Source organism: Acomys russatus, chromosome 18 (assembly GCF_903995435.1).
Source record: "Acomys russatus chromosome 18, mAcoRus1.1, whole genome shotgun sequence".
Lineage (NCBI taxonomy): Eukaryota > Metazoa > Chordata > Mammalia > Rodentia > Muridae > Acomys > Acomys russatus.
In genome coordinates, this window is record NC_067154.1 from 9,806,737 (window position 1) to 9,827,436 (window position 20,700).

The 20,700-nt window shown below is 41.8% G+C and overlaps 1 protein-coding gene across 2 annotated transcripts in view; it reads right to left on the reverse strand.

The window, feature by feature from the left end:
• Window positions 1-9,186: 9,186 nt before the first annotated feature.
• Window positions 9,187-20,700, reverse strand: part of Ppp2r2a (protein phosphatase 2 regulatory subunit Balpha) — a 56,879-nt gene continuing 45,365 nt past the window's right edge. For both annotated transcript variants that reach the window (XM_051160755.1, XM_051160754.1), the window contains exons 5-10: window positions 18,813-18,925; window positions 17,690-17,867; window positions 16,921-17,085; window positions 16,066-16,235; window positions 13,322-13,413; window positions 9,187-10,122 (exon numbers count right to left, since the gene is read on the reverse strand). In XM_051160755.1, coding sequence (XP_051016712.1) covers window positions 9,843-10,122; window positions 13,322-13,413; window positions 16,066-16,235; window positions 16,921-17,085; window positions 17,690-17,867; window positions 18,813-18,925 — 998 coding nt within the window. In that variant the 3' untranslated portion in view covers window positions 9,187-9,842. The remainder of the gene's footprint in view (window positions 10,123-13,321; window positions 13,414-16,065; window positions 16,236-16,920; window positions 17,086-17,689; window positions 17,868-18,812; window positions 18,926-20,700) is intronic.

Genomic DNA, 20,700 nt, shown 5'->3' on the forward strand with positions numbered 1-20,700 from the left:
CTGCGCAGTCCCTCCCAGCGTGACATCAGGACCCTCCCGGGCCACGTGATGACAACACAGGCGGCAGGGTGGCGGGGTCTGAGCTTGGGGGGGAGAGGGCGTGGCCAGGCCGGGCTGGGGGCGGAGCATTCGCGCGGGGGCCCGGACGTGGGGGTGCGAGAGTTTACGCTGACACCGGCGCCAGAAACGAATTCCTGCCGGAAGGGCTGAGCGAGGAAGTTGGCACTGGGTCGAGAACGGGGAGTAGAGTGCAGCCCGGAAGCGCGGGGCGTGAACGGAACCCCTCCCACGCCTGCCTGTAACGTCCACGTAAGGACTCATCCCTGGCTTTAAAGAAGCAGAAAACCCCTGTTCCTCCCCTTGGTGAAACATCCATTCGTGCCTCCCACAGAACACCGTCTGAGGTACCTTGGAGCTAGTCACTCTGTCGGAATTTCTAGAATTTTAATTGCAAAGGTAACATGCAATCCTGGTGAAAAATCTGTAATGGCTGGGCGTGGTTCACACGTGACATCCCAACCCTCCCAGAGACTGAGGCAGAAGGATTAAGAGTTTACAGCAAGCCCTTGTCTTCAAAGACAAATTAAAAAGGGGGAAATACAGACTTACCCCAACCCTGGCACTTACCTGTCTCTGGAAATGACCTACCTCTGGACGCTGCTCACTCTATTAATGTCCCCAAGTACTCCTACATTGTATCTTTGTCACCGTTTCCTTGACCTGAATTTTGTTTTGTTGGTTTTTCGAGACATGGTTTCTTTGTGTAGCCTTGGCCATCCTGGACTCTTTGTGGACCAGGCTGGCCTCGAACTCACAGAGATCCACCTGCCTCTGCCTCCCGACTGCTGGGATTAAAGGTGTGCGCCACCATACCCGGCCCTGACCTGAATTTTGTATAGGAAAAGCTTTTGTCAATATGATACTTGCCTTTTAACCTTGTTGACATTTTCCATGTAATCGTGTTTTGTTTTGTTTTTGTTAATGTGGTCTGAGACTATCCTCACACGAAGATATTAAATCTAGGACAAGTCAGTGAGATGGTTCTGCTGGCTAAGGTGCTTGCTTCGCAAACCAGGAGACTGAGTTCGTTCCACAGAACTCACGGTAGACGGAAAGCTAACGCCACAAAGTTATCTTCCGACTTCCACAAACGCACCGTGGCCTGCGCTCTCTCCCCATAGATCATACACATGCACACAGTAGTTTAAGATTTAATTTTTAATTACGTGTGTGTGTGTGTGTGTGTGTGTATGTTGGACCCTATGTGCCTTCAGAGGCCAGAAGTATCAGATCACTCTAGAGCTGAACTTTCTGGAAGTTGTGAGCCATAGGACTTCGGTGCTGAAAATCGAACTCAGGTCCTCTGCAAGAGCAGCACTTGCTCTTATCTGCCCTGGTAATAATATGTTTTTAAGATTATTAATTTATTGTAGAACTAACTCTCAGGATTAGTTTTACATGTACATTCTTCCCTAATTCTCCTGGAATTACCTTTTCATATTGTAAACGCTTTGTCTTTGATTCCTTTCCAACTTTGTAGCCAATTGACCCGATGATATATATCTACCCGGTCTGTTTATTTACTGGCCTTTTCTTGAGACAGGGTCTCACTTGTAAGCCACACTGGTCTGTAACTCACTATGAGAGTTCTTACTCAGCCTCCTGTGCTTCAGAATTACAAGCGGGAGCCACCAAGCCTGCCTGCTAGCTTCTTCTGTTTGTTTGCTTTTTGCTTTTGCGAGACCAGGTCTCTCTGTGTAGCCCTGGCTGTCTTGGAACTTGCTCTGTAGACCAGGATGGCCTCGAACTCACAGAGATCTATCTGCCTGACTCAGCCTCCCAAGTGCTGGGATTAAAAGCGTGCACCCCCCACACACTGATCTATATAGCCTCTTAAAAGAGGGCACACAACTTCCCCTCATGTTTCTCAGTATTTGTTGATTTTTAAAAACTACCACTGTAGCTATATCCCCAGCCCCGTTTCTCTTTTAGATGTTTCTTTTTAAAATTTTTATTTTTAGCCAGGCATAGTGTCACATGCCTATAATCCCAGCAGAAACTAGCCTCGTCTGCAGAGCCAGTCCCAGGACAACTAGGGCTACACAGAGAAACCCTGCTCAAAACAACAGTAACAGAAGATTTGCTTTTAGTTATGTTTACGTGTGTGGGTGTGTACACTGGTGCAGGTGCTGCACAGGTCAGGGACATGAATCCCCCTTGAACTGGAGTGACAAGCGGCTGTAGCATACCCCATATGTGTGGTGGGAACCGAATTCAGGTCTTCTGGAAGAAAAATATGCAGCTTTAGCCACCGTGCCATCTCCCCACCGCACTTTTAGATGCTTCTCCAAAAAGCTTTAAGTATTTTTAAATGTATTGTTTCTCACTATCCACTGGGGCATCTCCCCAACCCCGATTTTCAGGTGTAAAAAGAATTTTAATTATATTTCTATCAGAGGCCATATATACTTGGATCACTTCTATTGAAGCATGTCTCACCATTTTACAAAGCGGTCTGTGTGAGGCCTCGGGTGCTGGTACGAAGAAGTAAGGATAAGTGGGAACAAACAGGCCTTCTCTCTTCCTAGATACACAAGACTGAATGTGCTGCTCCAGCTAACCTAACTACTCCATTCTTTGATATTTGAGATAATTCTATTACCTAGTAAAGAAGTGTACAACAATTCAATCTAGGGAAGAAAGCAAAATATCATCAGGTGTGGTGGCGCACGTCTCTCGCCCCAGAATGCAGGTGTCAGAGGCAGGTAAATCTCTGTGAGTTTGAGGCCATCCTGGTCTACATAATGAGCTCCAGGACAGCCAAAGCTATGTAGTGAGGCTGCCTCACAAAGCCAAACAAAACACGCGCAGGAAGGCATGCAACCCTGGGTATTGTGGGGGAAAATACAAAATAATACTCATATACATTTTCAAAAAGCTGGGCATGGTGGCACATGCCTGCAATTCCAGTACAAGGGGAGGCAGAAGCAGGTGGATCTCTGTGAGTTCAAGGCCAGCCTGGTCTACAAAGTGAGTCCAGGGCCAAGGCTACACAGAAAAACCCTGCTCACACAAACAAACAAAACAGAAACAATAACAACAAAAACCCATACAAAAAGGTCACAGTTGGATATATACTCTTCTGAATGCCTCTCTCTGATGCCTGTGCCTAAGTCTACTGAAAAATCTTTTAAGAATTATTAATACATATGCATGTTGGAGTACTCAGAAGAAAGCATCAGATGCCCTGGACTGGAATTATAGGCAGTTGCGAACCACCTCAAGTGGGTGCTGAAACCTGAACTCGTATCCTCTACAGGAGTAACCAGTATGCTTAACTCTTGAACTATCTGCCTCTCTAGCCTCTATGAAAAATCTCCCAACAACCTCCAACTCGACAAACAGAAAACAACAACAAAAGAAGGGGCAGCTAAAATAGCAAAATAATTTTAAAAAACATACTCACATATACAACTTTATTTAAAGATTTATGTACAACAGTAATCAAGACAACATTGTGTTGGGGAAAGCATAGACCTGGATATTAATGGAATACTTCAGACATAGACTCACAAGTCCAAGTCAATTGAATTTCAAGAATATTGTGAAAAAAAGATGACCCTTGACCACTTTTCTCAAACTTTTATGTTTTATATAACATCACAAATGAATCATAGACCTAAATGTAAAACTTGAAAAGTACTAAAAATAAGTCTTTGTCACTTGAATTAGTCAAAAATTTTAGAAGATACCCGAAAACATAATCCATAATAGAAAAAAAAAAAAAAAAGAATAAACCATGAGAATTAAGGGCTGCTTTCAGGCCCTGGAGGGACGGCTCAGAAGTTAAGCACACTGGCTGCTCTTTGTCTATTTGTTGTTTTTCCAGATAAAGTTTCTCTGTGGAGCCCTGGCCATCCTAGACTCGCTTTGTAGACCAGGCTGGCCTCAAACTCACAGAGATCTGCCTGCCTCTGCTTCTTGGAGTGCTGGGATTACAGGTGGTGCCACCATGCCCCAGCAACTTGCAGAAGTCTCAGATTTGGTTTAAAATACCTACATGATGACTCCTTCACAGGAGATTCAATGCTGTCTTCTCTCCTCTGAGATACACAGAGGATACATGCAGACAAGCATTCATATGCATTTAAAAACAAAAACAAACCCTGCTTTTCTGGTGAGATGACTAAGGGGGTAAAGGTGCTTGAAGCCTTGACTTATATACTGAATGTGATCCCTGGGACTCACATAGTAGGAGAGAGAACACATTCCCATAGGTTGTCCTTGGACCTCCACATGTCCACTGTGACAGAGAGAGAGAGAGAGAGAGAGAGAGAGAGAGAGAGAGAGAGAGAGAGAGAGAATGTAAATGTAATAAAGATCTTTTAGTTTTTAAACCTAGGTCAGTTATTATATGTATAAAGGTATAATGCAAGTATAAGAACATTCCTCTATGAGTTTTCTCATTTTATGTCTAAATATTTTATGCACCTGAGACTGACTTAGTATATATTGCAAAGTAGACACCCTCATCCTATTCTGACCTCCACAGGCATGCTTCTTTTCTCAAGTACATGAATGTAATAAAATTAAAAGCATAAGGACACACTTTTCAAAAGACCCCATTAGGAGCAAAAAGGAACAAGCTCCACACTGAAAGAATGTACTTTATTGGTTGTGGCGCATGCCTTTAATCCCAGAACTCAGGAGACCAGCCTGGCCTACAAAGAGAGTTCCAGGACAGTCAAGGTTACATAGAGAAACACTTTCTTGAATGCCCCCCCCCAAAAAAAAGAAAAAAGAAAAAAAAGAAAAAGAAATGTACTTTATGAAGCACACCCTGTGAAGGGCTTATATCCAGACTAGAAAGGCCAAGTATACTGGGTTACCTTGTTTTCTGTTTCTGAGATTTTTGTGTGAATGACGTGTGTGTGTGTGTGTGTGTGTGTGTGTACACCATGTACATGATTTGCACCCTCCAAGGCAAGAAGAGGGTATTGGCCTCCTCTGGAACTGGGATCAGCGATGGCTATGATCCACCATGTAGCTGAATGCAGATCATATGGAAAAGCAACAAAGACTCTTAATGGCTGAGCCATCACTACCCCTCCCCCTGCCCACACACCTTTTGGATAGTGTCTCCTGTAACCCAGGCTGGCCTGGAATCCTATATAGCTGAGGATGACTTTGATGCTCCTTTCCAAGGCTGCTGGGATTACAGGTGTGCATACCATATCAATTTAGGTCATAATTTACTTTCTCAAATTGATAAAAAAGGAAAACCTAGTCTTTTCAGTTAATGGATGATATAATAATATACATATATATAATAGAAATATAGATGATATAATTATGATCCAAGCTTTAAATATTTTCGAAAGTACTTTTGCCAATATGTCCCTATCCTGTAAGGTTATTCTGTCTCTAGGATGGACACTAATAGTTTTTACAGAGTCTGGTATGCTTATTATTCCAATTATTCTATTTGCAAAATGAAGACAAAAATCAACAACAGTAACTGGTCAACGAGCATGCACACAAGTGAAGCTATGCAGACAATAAATATTTGAAGTCAGCCACCAGCACACACATATAAATAATGCCACCACATGGAAGACAGAGAAGTAGGAAAACCATGAGTTCAAGACTACCCTTTGTCTCAAAGCAAAATCTTTTCTTTTTCCAAGACAGGGTTTCTGTGTAGCCTTGATTGTCCTGGCTGTCCTCGAACTCACAGCGATCCTCCTGTCCCTGCCTCCTTGAGTGCTGGGATTAAAGGTGTAAGCCACCATGCCCGGTTATCAAAGCAAAAATCTCAACATTATGACTACAAAAATTGGATTTACACATTGCCTTTAACTCAGCACAAATGTGCATGAAAAGCCTGATTGTGTAACAGGGTGCATAGGGACAAATAGCAAGTTCTTCCCAAAGAGGCTGGTGCGTCCCAAACATCAATTGGTTTTGGGGTGTCTCTCTTATCTCTGGTCTCCACTGCTGTGGTCATTAACCTGGACATAAACACATTTTAGATATACTCTTCACTTGGAACTGATCTATGTTTTAATGGGTCTCTCCGAAATCAGAAACCTGGCTCTTCCGTCTATATAGTCTCAAAATCCCATCGCAAAGGCTGGTCACGATGTAACTACTGCCCCCTAGTGGGAAATTACCAAAATAACCTGTTGTTATTCTATTATATAAAACTGTTTCTAAGTCTTTTTATACCACTTGCTTAAATTCCTTGTAGAATTCAAAATTTTGTGATTGTCTATTTGACAAGTAAGGTGTAGTGGAGGGACATTTTATGTTAACTTTGAATACATAGTCTCTTAATTCAAATATAGGGCTAGTGAGTCACACAGCCTAATACCATAAAAAATACTGAAACCCAGATTACCCAGTATATCAAGCATTTGAGAACTTTCAGACTTTAGATTCATAGACATCTCACCTAATAGCTCAATGCAATGCTTTTATTCACGTGTACAGATATAAAATGAAGTAGGGCCAGTTGCCAAGACTTGATTAAGAATGCTGTTTAAGAAACAGTTACACAGCTTCAACTTTCTATTTGACAGATCATTAGGAGACACCTGAAATGGGCTCTCACATAGTCAAGAAAATCGTTTAACTTAGACACTTAATATTGGGGGTGGAGAGAAGGACAGGGTTCCCACATGCAGCTCTAAAACTTGCTTTGCAGGCTTGGCTGGCCTTGAACTCAAGATTAGCCTGCCTATTTTCTGTGGTGGATCTGAAGGTATGTACCATCAAGGCTGACATAATTTTTCTCCTCCTACATTTATTGTGTGTGTGTGTGAGTGAGAGAGAAAGAGAGAGTGGACATGCAGGTGTGGAGGTCGAAGAGTCACTTCAGTCACCCAGGTTCCTGGGATCGAACTCAGATCATCAGGTTTGGTTCCAAGTGCTGTTACCCACTGAGCCATCTTGATACTGGCCCAGTTGGCAACTCTTGGATGGGGTTAGGAAGAGACAGTGCCAATTTATTTCTATTTGAAACCATGTGGGGTAGAAAAGATGGATATCCCTAAATAATTAAATGGTTTAACTAAAAAATGCTTTTGCCAGCACAGCTTAGCTCCACATAGTTTTCTAATAATAAACACATTAACATAATAAAAGTTACATGACTGTGCCTGCACAGGTTGGTGGGATGATCAGGGGTGGCAGTGCTTGCTGAGCAAGCCTGATGACCTGCAGTTTGATCCCTAGAATCCAAAGTGGAAGGAGAACCAATTTCTGCAAGCTGTCCTCTGACCTCCACATCCACTCACGTACCATACATACATAGAATTAAAAGAAAAAAGAAAAAAAGCATGTGTAAAGTTTAGGGGTAAAAAAATGAAACCTTAATTTTAACAGAAAAAAGTTCATGAGGTTTTTAATTCTGAGAGGAAGATATATACAACTTAATACCAAGGAGTTAGTTGTTACATACGTGTATTACAGGTTTACAAATTACCTGTTCTTACTGCCCAGCCACTAAGTGAAAATTGACATTTAACAGAATGAGAGCTCTCCCATACTAGCACTTCAAAAACATTACAAGATGGTACAATGTGTGTCCCAGTAGTAAGAGGTTAGGAAAATACAACCAAGTTGACCAGACTAAGTTCATTCTATAACTTTTATTAATAAAAAGTTGACCATATAAAATGAGTGGCTGGGCTTTTAGTTTGCTATACCAAAGAAATTAAAAAACAAAACACTTAAGATAATGTTACAATAGCTTATGGTAGCATTCCTGATAGGCATTTTAAGTTTGGCAGTTAGGTTTTCTTTTGACTATATAAAACTAACCCTTAGAGTGATGGATAAGAATTATAAAAACTACCATTTGAATTTCTTCTCACACACACACACACACACACACACACACACACACACACACACACACACACACACACACGACTAAGAACTGCTTGGTGGTTCAAAGCCAAACCATAAGGAAGCTACCAACTCAAAAGATCTGGAAAGTTAGCCAATCAAAAATCAGTGCTGCTGATCCTTCTGGATGGACAGCCATCCACTTGCAAGCCAATGGAGTAACACAGACTGAGAATGCACCCTAAGTCCCCAAATAAATTAGTAAAAGTGCCATTAAGAATCATCAGACATATCACCATTGTTTAAATACAAATTCAAATTTAACTTCAAAAGATATAGTAACTTTATTACATAAAATTTCTCCTGTGTGCTAAAAATGTTAACATACAAGACATAATATTTGTGTAGGTGTAGAGGAAATTGTGGTGGGGTTGTTTTAATCATTTTTTTCATTACTGAAGAACAATAGGCAGTGAAAAATATTTAAGCACACAGAGTCCTCTAAATTCAACATCGTTAAATCATGGTTCAACCAAAATATACTACCATTCTCATATAAATGCCTGCTCATTCATCTTTTAAAAATAAAGTCCATTCTCTCTCCGTAAAGCTTCCTGCAGGACTGACCAAGGTCCATCCCATGCTAACTGGGGCATTCTCCATCTCTGGCTAGGGCCTCAGCAGTGGGACCATGTGGGTCAACCCATGCTTATGCAGCTGTTGCAGTCCATGCAGCACTGTACCTTTAAAAGCTTGTCCCGAATATACCTTTGGAAAACCAAAACAAGACATATCTATGGCAAAGTACAATTCATTCTGATTCCATAGCAATCAATACAAAACAGCTCTTTAGTGCAGCATCGGTTTCATCTACCAAGTTACTTCCAGATAGAGCTCCACTCTACTGTGCCTGAACAGCGAGAAAAGTCAACCTGTCTACTTGGTATTTCCTAAGGCAATGGAATGAAGCACTGGAGAAGCCTGTGGAGTGCAGCTCCACAACCGTGGCTCTCACTTACAGCAACGTGTTAACAGATGGGTTAAGCAGACACAAAGAACAGAACCCTCTAGCATCTCTGGACTGTGAACCCTTAACAATAACATGTTCAAAACATGAGCGCACAGAACCATGTCCCTCTCTGAGGCTTCATGGAAAAGAGCACTTGTTAAAAATAGTTCACAAAAATACCACCGAGACAATAGAAACCCATTTCATTTCATTGTGTCCAAGGAAAAGACACAAAATATTGGTTTAAAGAGGTAGATGAAAAAGAAAAAGAAAACCAGATTCTCCATTCTTTGTCACTTTTATTCAGTAGTAGTTTTTTTCCCTTATTTTCAGTGCCAGACATGGCAAGGAGTGATTACAGCCAACTGTTATTAAAACATTTGTTCGCAACATATACCCCGTTACCACTGACCCCAAACTGACTCATTTTGTGTGCTTTCGTTCTTCCTTTTTTTAATATGCCACCAGCGAGACCAGATGGAAAGGGCAAGGGTAAGAGATGGAGGGGAAGAGTCCAGGAGGCCAGAGAGGAGGAATGCTACAAGCCACAGTAAGAATGAGCTGTATTTAATTTAAAAAAGAGGGGGAGGGGTGTACCCCACAAATGATACAGTAATGAGGATACACACATCCCATAGCATGACTGAAGGCGTTCACTGTGTTTGACGTCATCACAATGGAAGGCATAAAAAGTGGAGTACATCAATGCTGACACAGTCCAGTCCAGTCCACCAGGCAAGATGGTGCAAGAAGTCATTAAATTAAAAGTGCCCTTCCCTTCCCTAAATGGCTAGCAGACATGGAAAACAGCCTGGGATGCATCCACACAGCTTTCTCCATGTGGCTGTCAAATGTGTTGTTGAATGGCACACTGTCAAACACTGGAAAGGGGTGCCACAATGGACCGCTCTCTTATAGGTATGAATGCTAGATTCAACTATCTCACTAAGCAGGAAGTGGCTCCTCTGCAAGGAATGCCAGCCTAATTCACTTTGTCTTGAAATATGTACAGATTGTTTGTAGTTGCTACAGCAATGATGTTTTCCTTGGGGTGCCAGGCTGTATGAAGGATTTTCTTGTTGAAGTCTAGGCTGTCAACACTTATTTCATCTTTCTTTCTCTTGCCGCTGGCACAGACTTTGCGTGGCTTCAAAACTGTGCGAGGCTTATTATTTTCTCTCGATGCTTCTAGGGTTATATCTCGTTTTGTGTTCCTGTCGAACATTCTGAAGAAATTATTGTAGGATCCAGTCATGACAACACTGTAAAGGCAGAACATCGTGTCAGACATGCTAACCAGAGACTGTTTACAGTAACAGGTCAGTGGCCACCCTGGCCCAGCACTCTACAGGAAGCACCTTCTCTAGGCTTATTTGAGTCTAGACAGAGAGCTATTGATACCAAACCTAAAATGTTCAAACTCTTCTCCTAAAAAAGAAATTTAAAGCTGGGCAGTGGTGGCACAAAATCCCAGCACTTGGGAGGCAGAGGCAGGTGGATTGCTGTGAGTTCAAGGCCAGCCTGGTCTACAAAGTGAGTCCAGGACAAAGATAACATAGAGAAACCCTGTCCTGAAAAACCAAAACCAAAAACCAACAAACAAACAAAAACAAAATTAAAACAAAGCCCAAGTACATTTCTCTTCTTAGTATGAGTGATCTTTATTGAGTTGATTTTTGCACCTACAGGCCACGCAACCAACAAAACTAGAAGCAGCAACTTATGGAGCTCATCTAACCTCTACCAGTAACATTTCAACCTCCTCCAAAGTGAAAAATGGGTTTTTAAGGAAGCAACGGTCTAAGATGCAGATTATGACCTACTTTACTTGCCAGATAATCTTTGGTTTTTTCTTTTGAGATGAGGTCTCATTATGCAGCCCAGATTGACCTCAAAATCATAATCCTCCTGCCTCAACATTCCTAGTGCAAGGATTATGCCAAGTGCAGATGTGTCATCATGAGCGCTTACAAAAAGACCTGCTCAAGAAAATAACACATCTTCATTAACACAAAATTATCGAACCTGTTACAGAACATTATTTCTAGTCACATGAAACCCATGATGGCTTCAAATCTTACACTGTAGTGGAGGAGTCCCTCTGTCCTCCCCTCTAAATGCAGTCATTACAGGTCATGTGCCAAGAGACCTTAACTAAACACTTATCCAACTTTCACTAACCATCTTCAAAGCAAATCTTGACATCTGAAACCTTCCTAGTTTACCCACTTTTCTACACAAGTCAAATGGCCTCTGTAATGACTAATGATGAAGCATAAGGCACAGTAGGAACTGGTCAGCTAATGTATATGTCACAAAGGAGTCTCATCTATTCAGAGTGTTATCCCTCAAAGAACAACTGATAATCTCAATTAAATTCAAATTGGTTCACGTCTCTGATGACAATGAAACTGTGTTTCTTTAAAAATAGTCCCCATTCCAGGGCTACACAGAGAAACCTTGTCTTAGAGGGGAGGGGAAAAAATAAAATCAAACTAAACTGGCACCCCCTCCTTCCTTGTATCCAGGTTTATAAGATTTGTACATAACTTTTACTTAATGAGGAAATGGAATGCTCACACTGAGAAATAGTGTAAAATAACTGTTAATGTATAACACAAAATGCCCAGGCTGTGAAAGACGATAAAGACTAAAGGACTCTTCTAGAATAAAGAGAACAAAGTATGAGATATGACACCAAGAGCAGGTTTCTCTTTGCCACAAAGGGACTGAGACACTGACCAAAGAGCTGCCTCCAAGGCCATAGCTGTGGTAGTCGAGGTATCTGCTTTAAGAAGAGGTGTGGGATTGGGGAAGGCTCGGTGATTAAGAGCACTTGCTGCTTTTACAGAGACCCAGGTTTCTGTTCCAAGCAACCCAGTGTGCCTCACGACCATCTTTACTCCAGTGCCAGGAGCTCTGTAGCCATCTTCTGGCCTCCACAGGCACCAGATCCATACACGCTACACATATATACACACAGGCAAACACATACATAAAATTAAAATAAGAATCACAAGAATGAATTTGAAATTTTCAATAAGTAATTTGAAAGAAATTATTCCAAAAACCCAACTTACTTTCTTTCAACTACATTTACTGTGTGTGTGTGAGTAAGAGAGAGAGAGAGAGAGAGAGAGAGAGAGAGAAAGAGAGAGAGAGAGAGAGAGAGAGAGAGAGAGAGGAGAGAGAGAGAGAGAAAGTCACTAGATAGCCATTAGGAGTTGGTATTCCCTTCCCTTGTAGGTTCTAAGACTGGAACTCAAGTCATGAGGCTTGGCAGCCTTCAGCTCCATCAGTCATCCTTGATGCCCTCTATTAACTTTGAAAACAAATTCCTTCATAATGGAAGGGAATTGAGAACTGCTATACAGCTGACATGGGAGAACTGGCTATATGATTCACCACTTACACACCAATATGTTCTCTTCACACCTGTCCTTCCTGGCTTTACAATTAGCAGTGACATCACAGGTGTTTATCCCACAGCAGGCTCGTGAGTAGTGTGGCCAGCCTATTATTGGGTTTCATGTAAAACTCAGGTAATTATAACTTGCCAAGCATCCCAAGCTCAGGGCTCGCTGTAACATCTAACACCAAGGAATCTGAATCGCATGAAGTTTTTTTGTTATTGTTTGTTTGTTTTTCAAGACAGGGTTTCTCTGAGTAACAGCCCTGGCTGTCCTGGAACTCACTCTGTAGACCAGGCTGGCCTTAAACTCAAGAGAGATCTGCCTGCCTCTGCCTCCTGAGTGCTGGGATTAAAGGTGTGCATCACCACCACCTGGCCCATATCAAACTTTTAAAATTCAACTACTGTGAAATAAAGCGCCTCTGAATCCTTTAGATATGGACTAAAATAACTTCAAAATTATGCTGTTTTAACTGGAACACAGTAAGCAGTAGGTACTTGCAATAACATTATTATTTCTGTGAAGGGAATAGAGCAGCAACAGACATTGAGGCACAACACTGCATTAGGTACCTGTTGTTACCCAAACAGCAGAGCAGCAACCAAACCAAAACAAAAACACATCATTTTAACTAATTGTTGGCATCATAGGGTTGTTACTTTGTTTTAAATGTTTCTTGAAACACAGTCTGTGTTAGGCTGGCCTCCTGAGCTCAAAACAATCCTCCTGCCCCCAGTTGCTCAAGTAGGTGGCACTAGAGTCACACAGTGGACCTGGATAGCAATGTTATTTATCTGGTTTATAAAAGTAAAGGGAGAAACAAGATTTTAAAATAATTTAGTATCTATCACTTCTTGCTATAGATCTCTTCTGCTTTTTACTTTAAAAATCAATGTTTATCATTATGGCTCTATCCACTACTAAATTTATTTCACAAGTACCTGGGTGGGGTGGGGGGGATGACTGATAACATCTGTCAAGAAATGAAAGCTATATTTTATCTAGTGTAACAAACAAGAGAGGTGAAATAGCTAGTTTCTTTACTTACCTGTCAGACCCGTTCCAACAACATTCAAATTTGTCAAATATGCAGTCATTTTCATACAGTGAGCACAGTTTACTTCTGAGGTATTCGTGTACCTGTGGAGAAGAGACATACTAAGTTTACTTCATTCTCCTCACAGACTGAAAATCTATGTACTTAAAAAGTGTGTGCACAGAATCACATAGCCCTCTATCGTGTCTCTTTTAATCCTTGCAAACTCTTAGGCAGGCACTTTCCTGTGGCACAACTAAAGAAAACCACCTTTCTGAGCATTGCAATGTATTCTGATAAGCATAAGTAAAACATCTATGATTATTCAAAAAAGAGTAGACACCCCTCCCCACAGTGGTGTGGTCTTTTGGAAGATGTGTGCCACTGGACCTTTAAGGTTTCAAAGGCCCATGCCACGCCGTGTTTCTCTGCCTCCTGCTTATGAATCTAATATAACTCTGAGCTACTACTGCTCCAGCACCGTGCCAGCCTACTGCCACATTCCCCACCGTGAAGAACAGGCTGGCCCAGAACTCACAGTGACCCACCTGCCTCTGCCTCCTGAGTGCTGATATTAAAGGCACCAACCACCCCGCTTAACTGCCTTCTTTTATAAGTTGCTTTGGTCATGGTGTCTCTTCACATCAATAGAACAGTAACCGAGACAACATCTAAAATGACAGATAAGAGACTAACAAAAGAACGTTGCAGCACTCAGGCGGCAAGGTAGGCAGACTGGTTTGAGTTCAAGGCCAGCCTGGTCTCCAAAATGAGTCCAGGACAGCTATGGCTACACAGAGAAACCCTGTCTCAGAAAAACCAAAACCATAACACGCGTGCACACACACACACACCCAAAACAGCAGAATTTCATTTTTACTTCTCAACACTCAGTCCACTACTGCTGGTAAGAATGCTGCCTCCTTCCCTTTAAGTACCATTTTCTGAGCACACTCTTAACTTTGGCCTATTATTTTCAGTTAAATATATAGTACAGCAAGGCTTAGGCTTAGTGATAGACTGGTTCCTCTTGGCTATCCGTCTCGGTCTCCTGTCTCTCATTTACCCACATCACTCTAACAATTCAGCTAGCGAGATGGCTGCTGGGTAATGCTTTGCCATGAAGCCTGACGACCCAAGTTTGATTACCAAGATACAAACAGTAGAAAAGAGAACAAAACCCTGTAGGTTATTCTCAGACTCCCACGTGTGTGCTATGCATACACATACCACACTCACGTACACATACAAAGAAATACAATAAAGCATCTGAGTGTCGCTTTATGTTATTAGTTATTCAATATAAAAAGCCAAAGATGATGTGTGTGTGTGTGTTTTTAATTCTACATTTACTACTATTTCACAAAAAGGGTAATTTTGGGAAAAAAAGTTCAATAAACATGAAAGCAAGTACATGTGCTATTTGAAGGGCACTCAGGAAGTGTGGCACATTTCCAGTGACGGCACTAACTACGAAGACATTCCCCCGTGTTTGTTGAGATTGGAGGAAAAAGAATTGTTAATGAAGAAATAACAGCCACCAGCAGGTACCTTCTATTTTATTTATGTTGCCCAGGTTTGTCTCAAATCAGGGGCTCTAACAAGCTTCCGGCCTCCCGTTCCAGAGCTCTGAAATTACATGTGTCCATCAGCACACTCAGACCTAGGCTGACTGTAAACATCCACTCTACTTGATGTACGTTACAAGTGATTCCAGCCATGTCTATGTGACATCAAGTAAAAACTTCTAACATTCAGGAATTGCAACTAAAGTTGGGTTAGGATAGAATTGGTGCGAAGAAAAACAAAGAAACATAACAAATAGCCTTCGATCCACAGAAGCCAACAAGATGCATATACAAATACAAGAGCTCTCTCATGATGTGACTCCATTCTCAATTGGTAATCTGATTCTACAGAAGGCCAGCAACATGTAAGGAAGGCCCTAACGCTCAGCATTTCAAAATGGTGCAGCTTTCCCAGAACCAGAGAAAACCCTGAAGTTAGTCTCACTGCCATGCATGGGGAAGACAGAAAGAAGATGTAGCTCTCTCTCCTGGCTCTTGCCAACACTTTGAAAACAAAGCACTATTCCTCTGACTTTGTTTTCAATGTAACAGATTTTGAGGTTTGGAAAGTTAGACTCTTGAGGGATGTGTGTGTGTGTGTCTAATTTTCTGTATGCACCATGGATTTCCTCAGTCTGCTCCAGAGCTGTCTGACTGCTTTCTGCACCCTGGTCTACAAGCTCTGCTGGCCTGGCCTATGCTACACTGTACAGCTCAGTCTCACCTGGCTCTGATATCATAGTTATGGGCCAAAGATAGAAGCTAATTGACAGAGAGCAAATCCTGAACTTCCATTCTGCATTGGAGGCCAACTCCTAAAGCCATCTGCTGAGGTTTCAGGCCTTTTAAACTTGAGACAATAATCAGCCAAAAGGGAGATGAGTATGTCAACGTAAGCCCTGGTTCACTATTACTCCACAGCGTGCCTGGAGTGTGCCCTCTAATAAGTGTTCTCCCCTGCTCCGGCCCACATTTCTCACTTCCATGTACAAAGCAGTACTCCAAGTTGAGTAACAAAATAAAGTTTACATGCAGCCCTGAGCAGACGACACAAACAACAGTAACATACCCACGGCTCTCCGAGAAGAGCTAATGGTGAACTGTGCATCAATCCAAAAAACCTGCAAGAAGCACTTGCATACACTTCCCACAGGTACATATTCTTCATAAGAAACAAACTGCAAATACCTGGTACGTCTCCACTGGCCTGTTTTCCATATTCAAGTCCCAAATTTTGACTGACAAATAGTCTCTAGTCATCATATAGCGACCACTATGGCTGAATTTTACATCAGAAATAGAGGAGATGATTTCAGAAAAAAATGACCTGTTGCTGGGATCCTCAGGTTCTTCAAACACTGAAAACAAAGGAATAAAGTTTCATATGTGGGCTTGGATAATAAGTCATTTTCTAAAATAACCATTCAAGATAGGTAAAAAAAAAAAAAAATCATAGACTAATCAAGAAAAATAAGACATTTTGCCAGCTCTGGGGACATGTTTCCTCACTACAAAGTAAGACCTCTGCTAATAAGGCAGAGGTCTGATTCTGCACAGGAGGACTCACATGGGACATTTTACTTCGGGGCACAACCTACCTCATGTCTCTAGACTGTCACAATGGAAACCACTACCTGCCCCACCCACCCACATTTCTAGGACTGTGTTAACCAACACATAGCTATGCTCTTTACTATAACCAAAGCCATGTACAGCATGAAACAGGTGTTGGGTCCCCTAGAACTGGAGCCACAGACAGACAGCTGTGAGCACCCATGCTCTTCTCAGCTGCTGAGCCCTCCCTCCAACCTCACCGTATTAAAGCCAATGTTTTCCCAACATTTTATAATGATAAAAACCCTTTCCTAGGGCACGGGGAGCATTCCTAGTAGGTTCAAAAGGTTAAGGAATGAGGACTAAGTCAACCTCGCCTCTATCCCCAATAGACACTCCCGCACTATGTGCTTACTGCAGAATACCAGACAGGCCTGGGCTGAGTCTGAGCAGAAGACCATTTTAAAGGAAGGGTAGAAACAGACTTACACTTAGAATGTCTGTCACAGAGTGCAGAGGCCCTCATGTCACATAACCGAATAGTCCCTTTACTGCTGCTGTACACAAATGTGTTACAGCTGTTGGGATGAAATTCTGCAGCCGTAATCACCTCTGTGAGCTCTTCCATATTGGCAGGCTTGATATCCACGATATCTAGATATTTCATTAAGGAATCTCCACTTGGAAAAGGACAAATAACTAAGATAAAGTTTCTTTTCAATAATACTCAATAACCTATCTATGAGTGACTCCAGAAATGTTGAAATGTGTGGTTTTTCCCCTCTTCTTTTTTACTGAGACTTCCTACTACATATAGCAGGCAAGCCTGGCACTGCTTTCTTCCAACCTCAACCTGCTGAGTGACAGCACTGTGAGACAGCACTATCACACAGGGGCAGTAGTAAATCATTAAATCAGTTTCATGGTCTAACTTTAATGAGAGTATTTTTGTAGTTAAACTCTTAAATACTCTACAAATATAGCAAAACACTCAATTTTAATTTTCATAAGGCACAAAAGACATTTTCTAGAACTCCATAAATTCTACTTTAGGATCAGCTCATATGACGCTTATTTTTTTATTAAATTTACTTTTTCCCAGTTTTAATTATTCAAAAAAGAAGAGGTGGGAAGATACCACACAGACGGGAAAACACTATAAAGGACTCAAATACATGAGGGAGAAGATAAATCTAATATGGATGGGCACAATATGATTTCTTTACCAAATACCAAACTAAAGAAATCAAGTGGATACTAAAACTCCTGTCTGTAATTTCCAGGTGCCAGAGATTAATCCGCAAATCATCCGCTGATAAGTAGGTTTCATAATCGCTATTGATAGAAATTGAGTTGATGTGGTAGGTGTGGGCATTGGCAAATATCCTCCGTGGACTCGCCTCCACCATTAGATCCATGGGCCTGAACACTGGCACCTGTCAATGAATATGAAAATCCAGATTTTACAAAAGTAAAATTCCTGCCTCTGCCTCTCTGAGTGCTGGGTAAAGGCGTGTGCCACTATATCCAGCTCTGGAAAGCCAGATTTTTATTCTTAGCATCATCTGCACAAACTTTAAGAGTCTGCCATTTCCACTTTACAAAGCTCACTTTGTAATGACTAAGATTCCAACTCTAAAAGCCAAAACCTGGGGCTGGAGAGATGGCTCAGAGGTTAAGAGCACTGACTGCTCCTCCAGAGGTCCTGAGTTCAATTCCCAGCATCCACATAGTGGCTCACAACCATCTATAATGTGATCTGATGCTTTCTTCTGGTCTGCAGGTGTACATGCAGCCAGAGCACTGTATACATAATAAATAAATATTTTTAAAAAATAAAAACCAAAACCAGTGAATAGCATAGTATAAAATACAGTCTATGTGCGTCCCAGCTCTGCCTCTGGCAACAATGAGACCTCTATGGAATTGTTTCTGTTTCAATGGAAGAGATGCAATGTCTCATAAAGAACTGTTCACCAGTGGAACTGGGAACGGAGGCCATATGACATCTGCTTGGGGCCAGCAGATATATAAATACTGTATGTAATACAGTATATAAATACTGACAATTTTAAAAAAGATTTATTTGTTTGTTTGTTTGTTATTGTGTATGCCAACAGAGGGCATCAGATCACATGACAGATGGTTGTGAACCACCATGTGCCTACTGGAAATTGAACTCAGGGTCTCTGGAAGAACATTTAGTGCTCTTAACCTCTGAGCCATCTCTCCAGCTCCGACGCATTTCCTCCCTTTCTCTTTACAGCCTTGGCTGTCATAGGAAACATACTACAAAGACCAAGCTGGCCTCAAATGTACAGAGACCCACTTGCCCCAGCCCAATGTTCTAGGGTTGGGAGTCATTTTTACTAAGTACTTACCCGTAGTGTAGTGACTGTAGCAGGATCTCTATACCTTCCATCCTCCTCTTTCAAGTTATAACCTTCTGGTCTTTTATCTCTTTCACTAATTTTCCATAATTTTATTGTTTTATCTGGGGGAAAGATTGAAGAAATGTCTTCAAAAAATGGCAGGAAAAAATAATTATAATAGAAAAGCCATTTAAAATACGCCATTGAGTACTTCATTAGACACCCCCCACCCCCGCCAAGGCAGGGTTTCTCTGTGCAGCCCTGGCTGTCCAGGAACTAGCTATGTAGATCAGGCCTCCAATGCAGAGATACACTTGCCACTGCCTCCCAAGCACTGGGATTAAAATCCTGAGCCGCCACCATCCAGCTCTTTTTTTTAGACAAGGTGTCAGTGAGTAGCCTTGGCCAAGCAAAACTTGCTACATAGACCAGCCTGGCTTCAAACTCAAAGGAAGATCTGCTGCCTCCTGTCTCCCAAGTGCTGGGCTTAAAGGCTTTTTCTTTTTCTTTTTTTTGAGACTGGATTTTACTCTGTAAACCAGGGTTTCCTAGAAATCCTGTAGCTCTAGTGCTGGAATTAAGAGTAAGCCCCACCTCCAGCACCAAGCTACTCTTAAACAAAAACAACAAAAAACCATGTGCCTTTTCATCAAGTCTAAGTCGGGTCTCTAACTCTCCGTGTGTGTAAACCCACATCTATGTGCACAAACATGTGTGTGCACACTTGACCAGTATTCAATATTAAAGGAAGAAGATATGCAATAGAATCTGCACTGCCTATTACTGAGCTTGAGAGGCAAGGCCCAGCTCTTCAGATTCTGCCCTAGCATTTCTTATGAAAGAAATAGCACAGCATAGTATAGCATAGCATGATTCTTTTGAATTTGCCTTTTCTCCTCTTGGATCAGGGATTCCCTAAATAAAAAGGACCTGAAAAACATTAAAAGCAAATCCTTGCTGTACATCATGGTGCATGCCTTTAATCCCAGCACTCAGGAGGCAGAGGCAGGCAGATCGCTGTGAGTTGGAGGCCAGCCTGATCTACAAAGTCCGAGACAGCCAAGGCTACACAGAGAAACCCTGTCTTGAAAAAAACAAGAAACAAAACAACAGCAACAAAGAGCAAGTCCTCAACTCCTTCTTGACAAAAACAAAAAACAAAACAAAAAACACTCACATATGTGTATGTGTATCTTACCCAGACTTTCTAATGTCAACATCTTATGACAACGGCACACTTGTCAAACCATATGTAACACTAGCAAAACTCAACTGTCCCTGAGATTTGAATGTTTCCCACTAATATTCTTTTGTAACCTGTTATCAGCCTTGTGGTTGTTGGAATAATCATGGCCCCCATAGGCTCATGTATTTGAATGCCAGAGAGTGGAACTATTTGTGTAGCCTTGTTAAAGGAACTATGTCACTGGAAGAGTTCCTTGGTCTTGGTGTCTCTTCACAGCAATAGAACAGTGACAAGGCCCTTAAATAATCAAACACTATTCAGTATTTTGAAATGTGTGCAGCCAATGTGTTTAGAGACCACACAGATTCACAGAGCCCTGGCCCAGCCATGGTAACTCCTTGGAGCAGCCTCACCCCTAAATAGCCTCCAAGTACTTAGTGCCTAAATTAAGGCTCATCAGAGTTGGGCATGGTGACTCACACCCCTATCTCAAAAACAAATAAAGGAAATGTTTATTTGCTAACACAAAGTTGTCTATGGAAGCTGTACTGGCCACACACAAGTGAATGGTAATTAATGGTCTGCAATGGGAAGAATGTAAATGGGACTTGAGCACACATTGGGCTCCACTTCACTGCTGTCTCTACTCAAACTCTCAAAAGCCTGTACTTGAACTTCCCTTTAGAAAAAGTAAAACTATGGGCTGGAGAG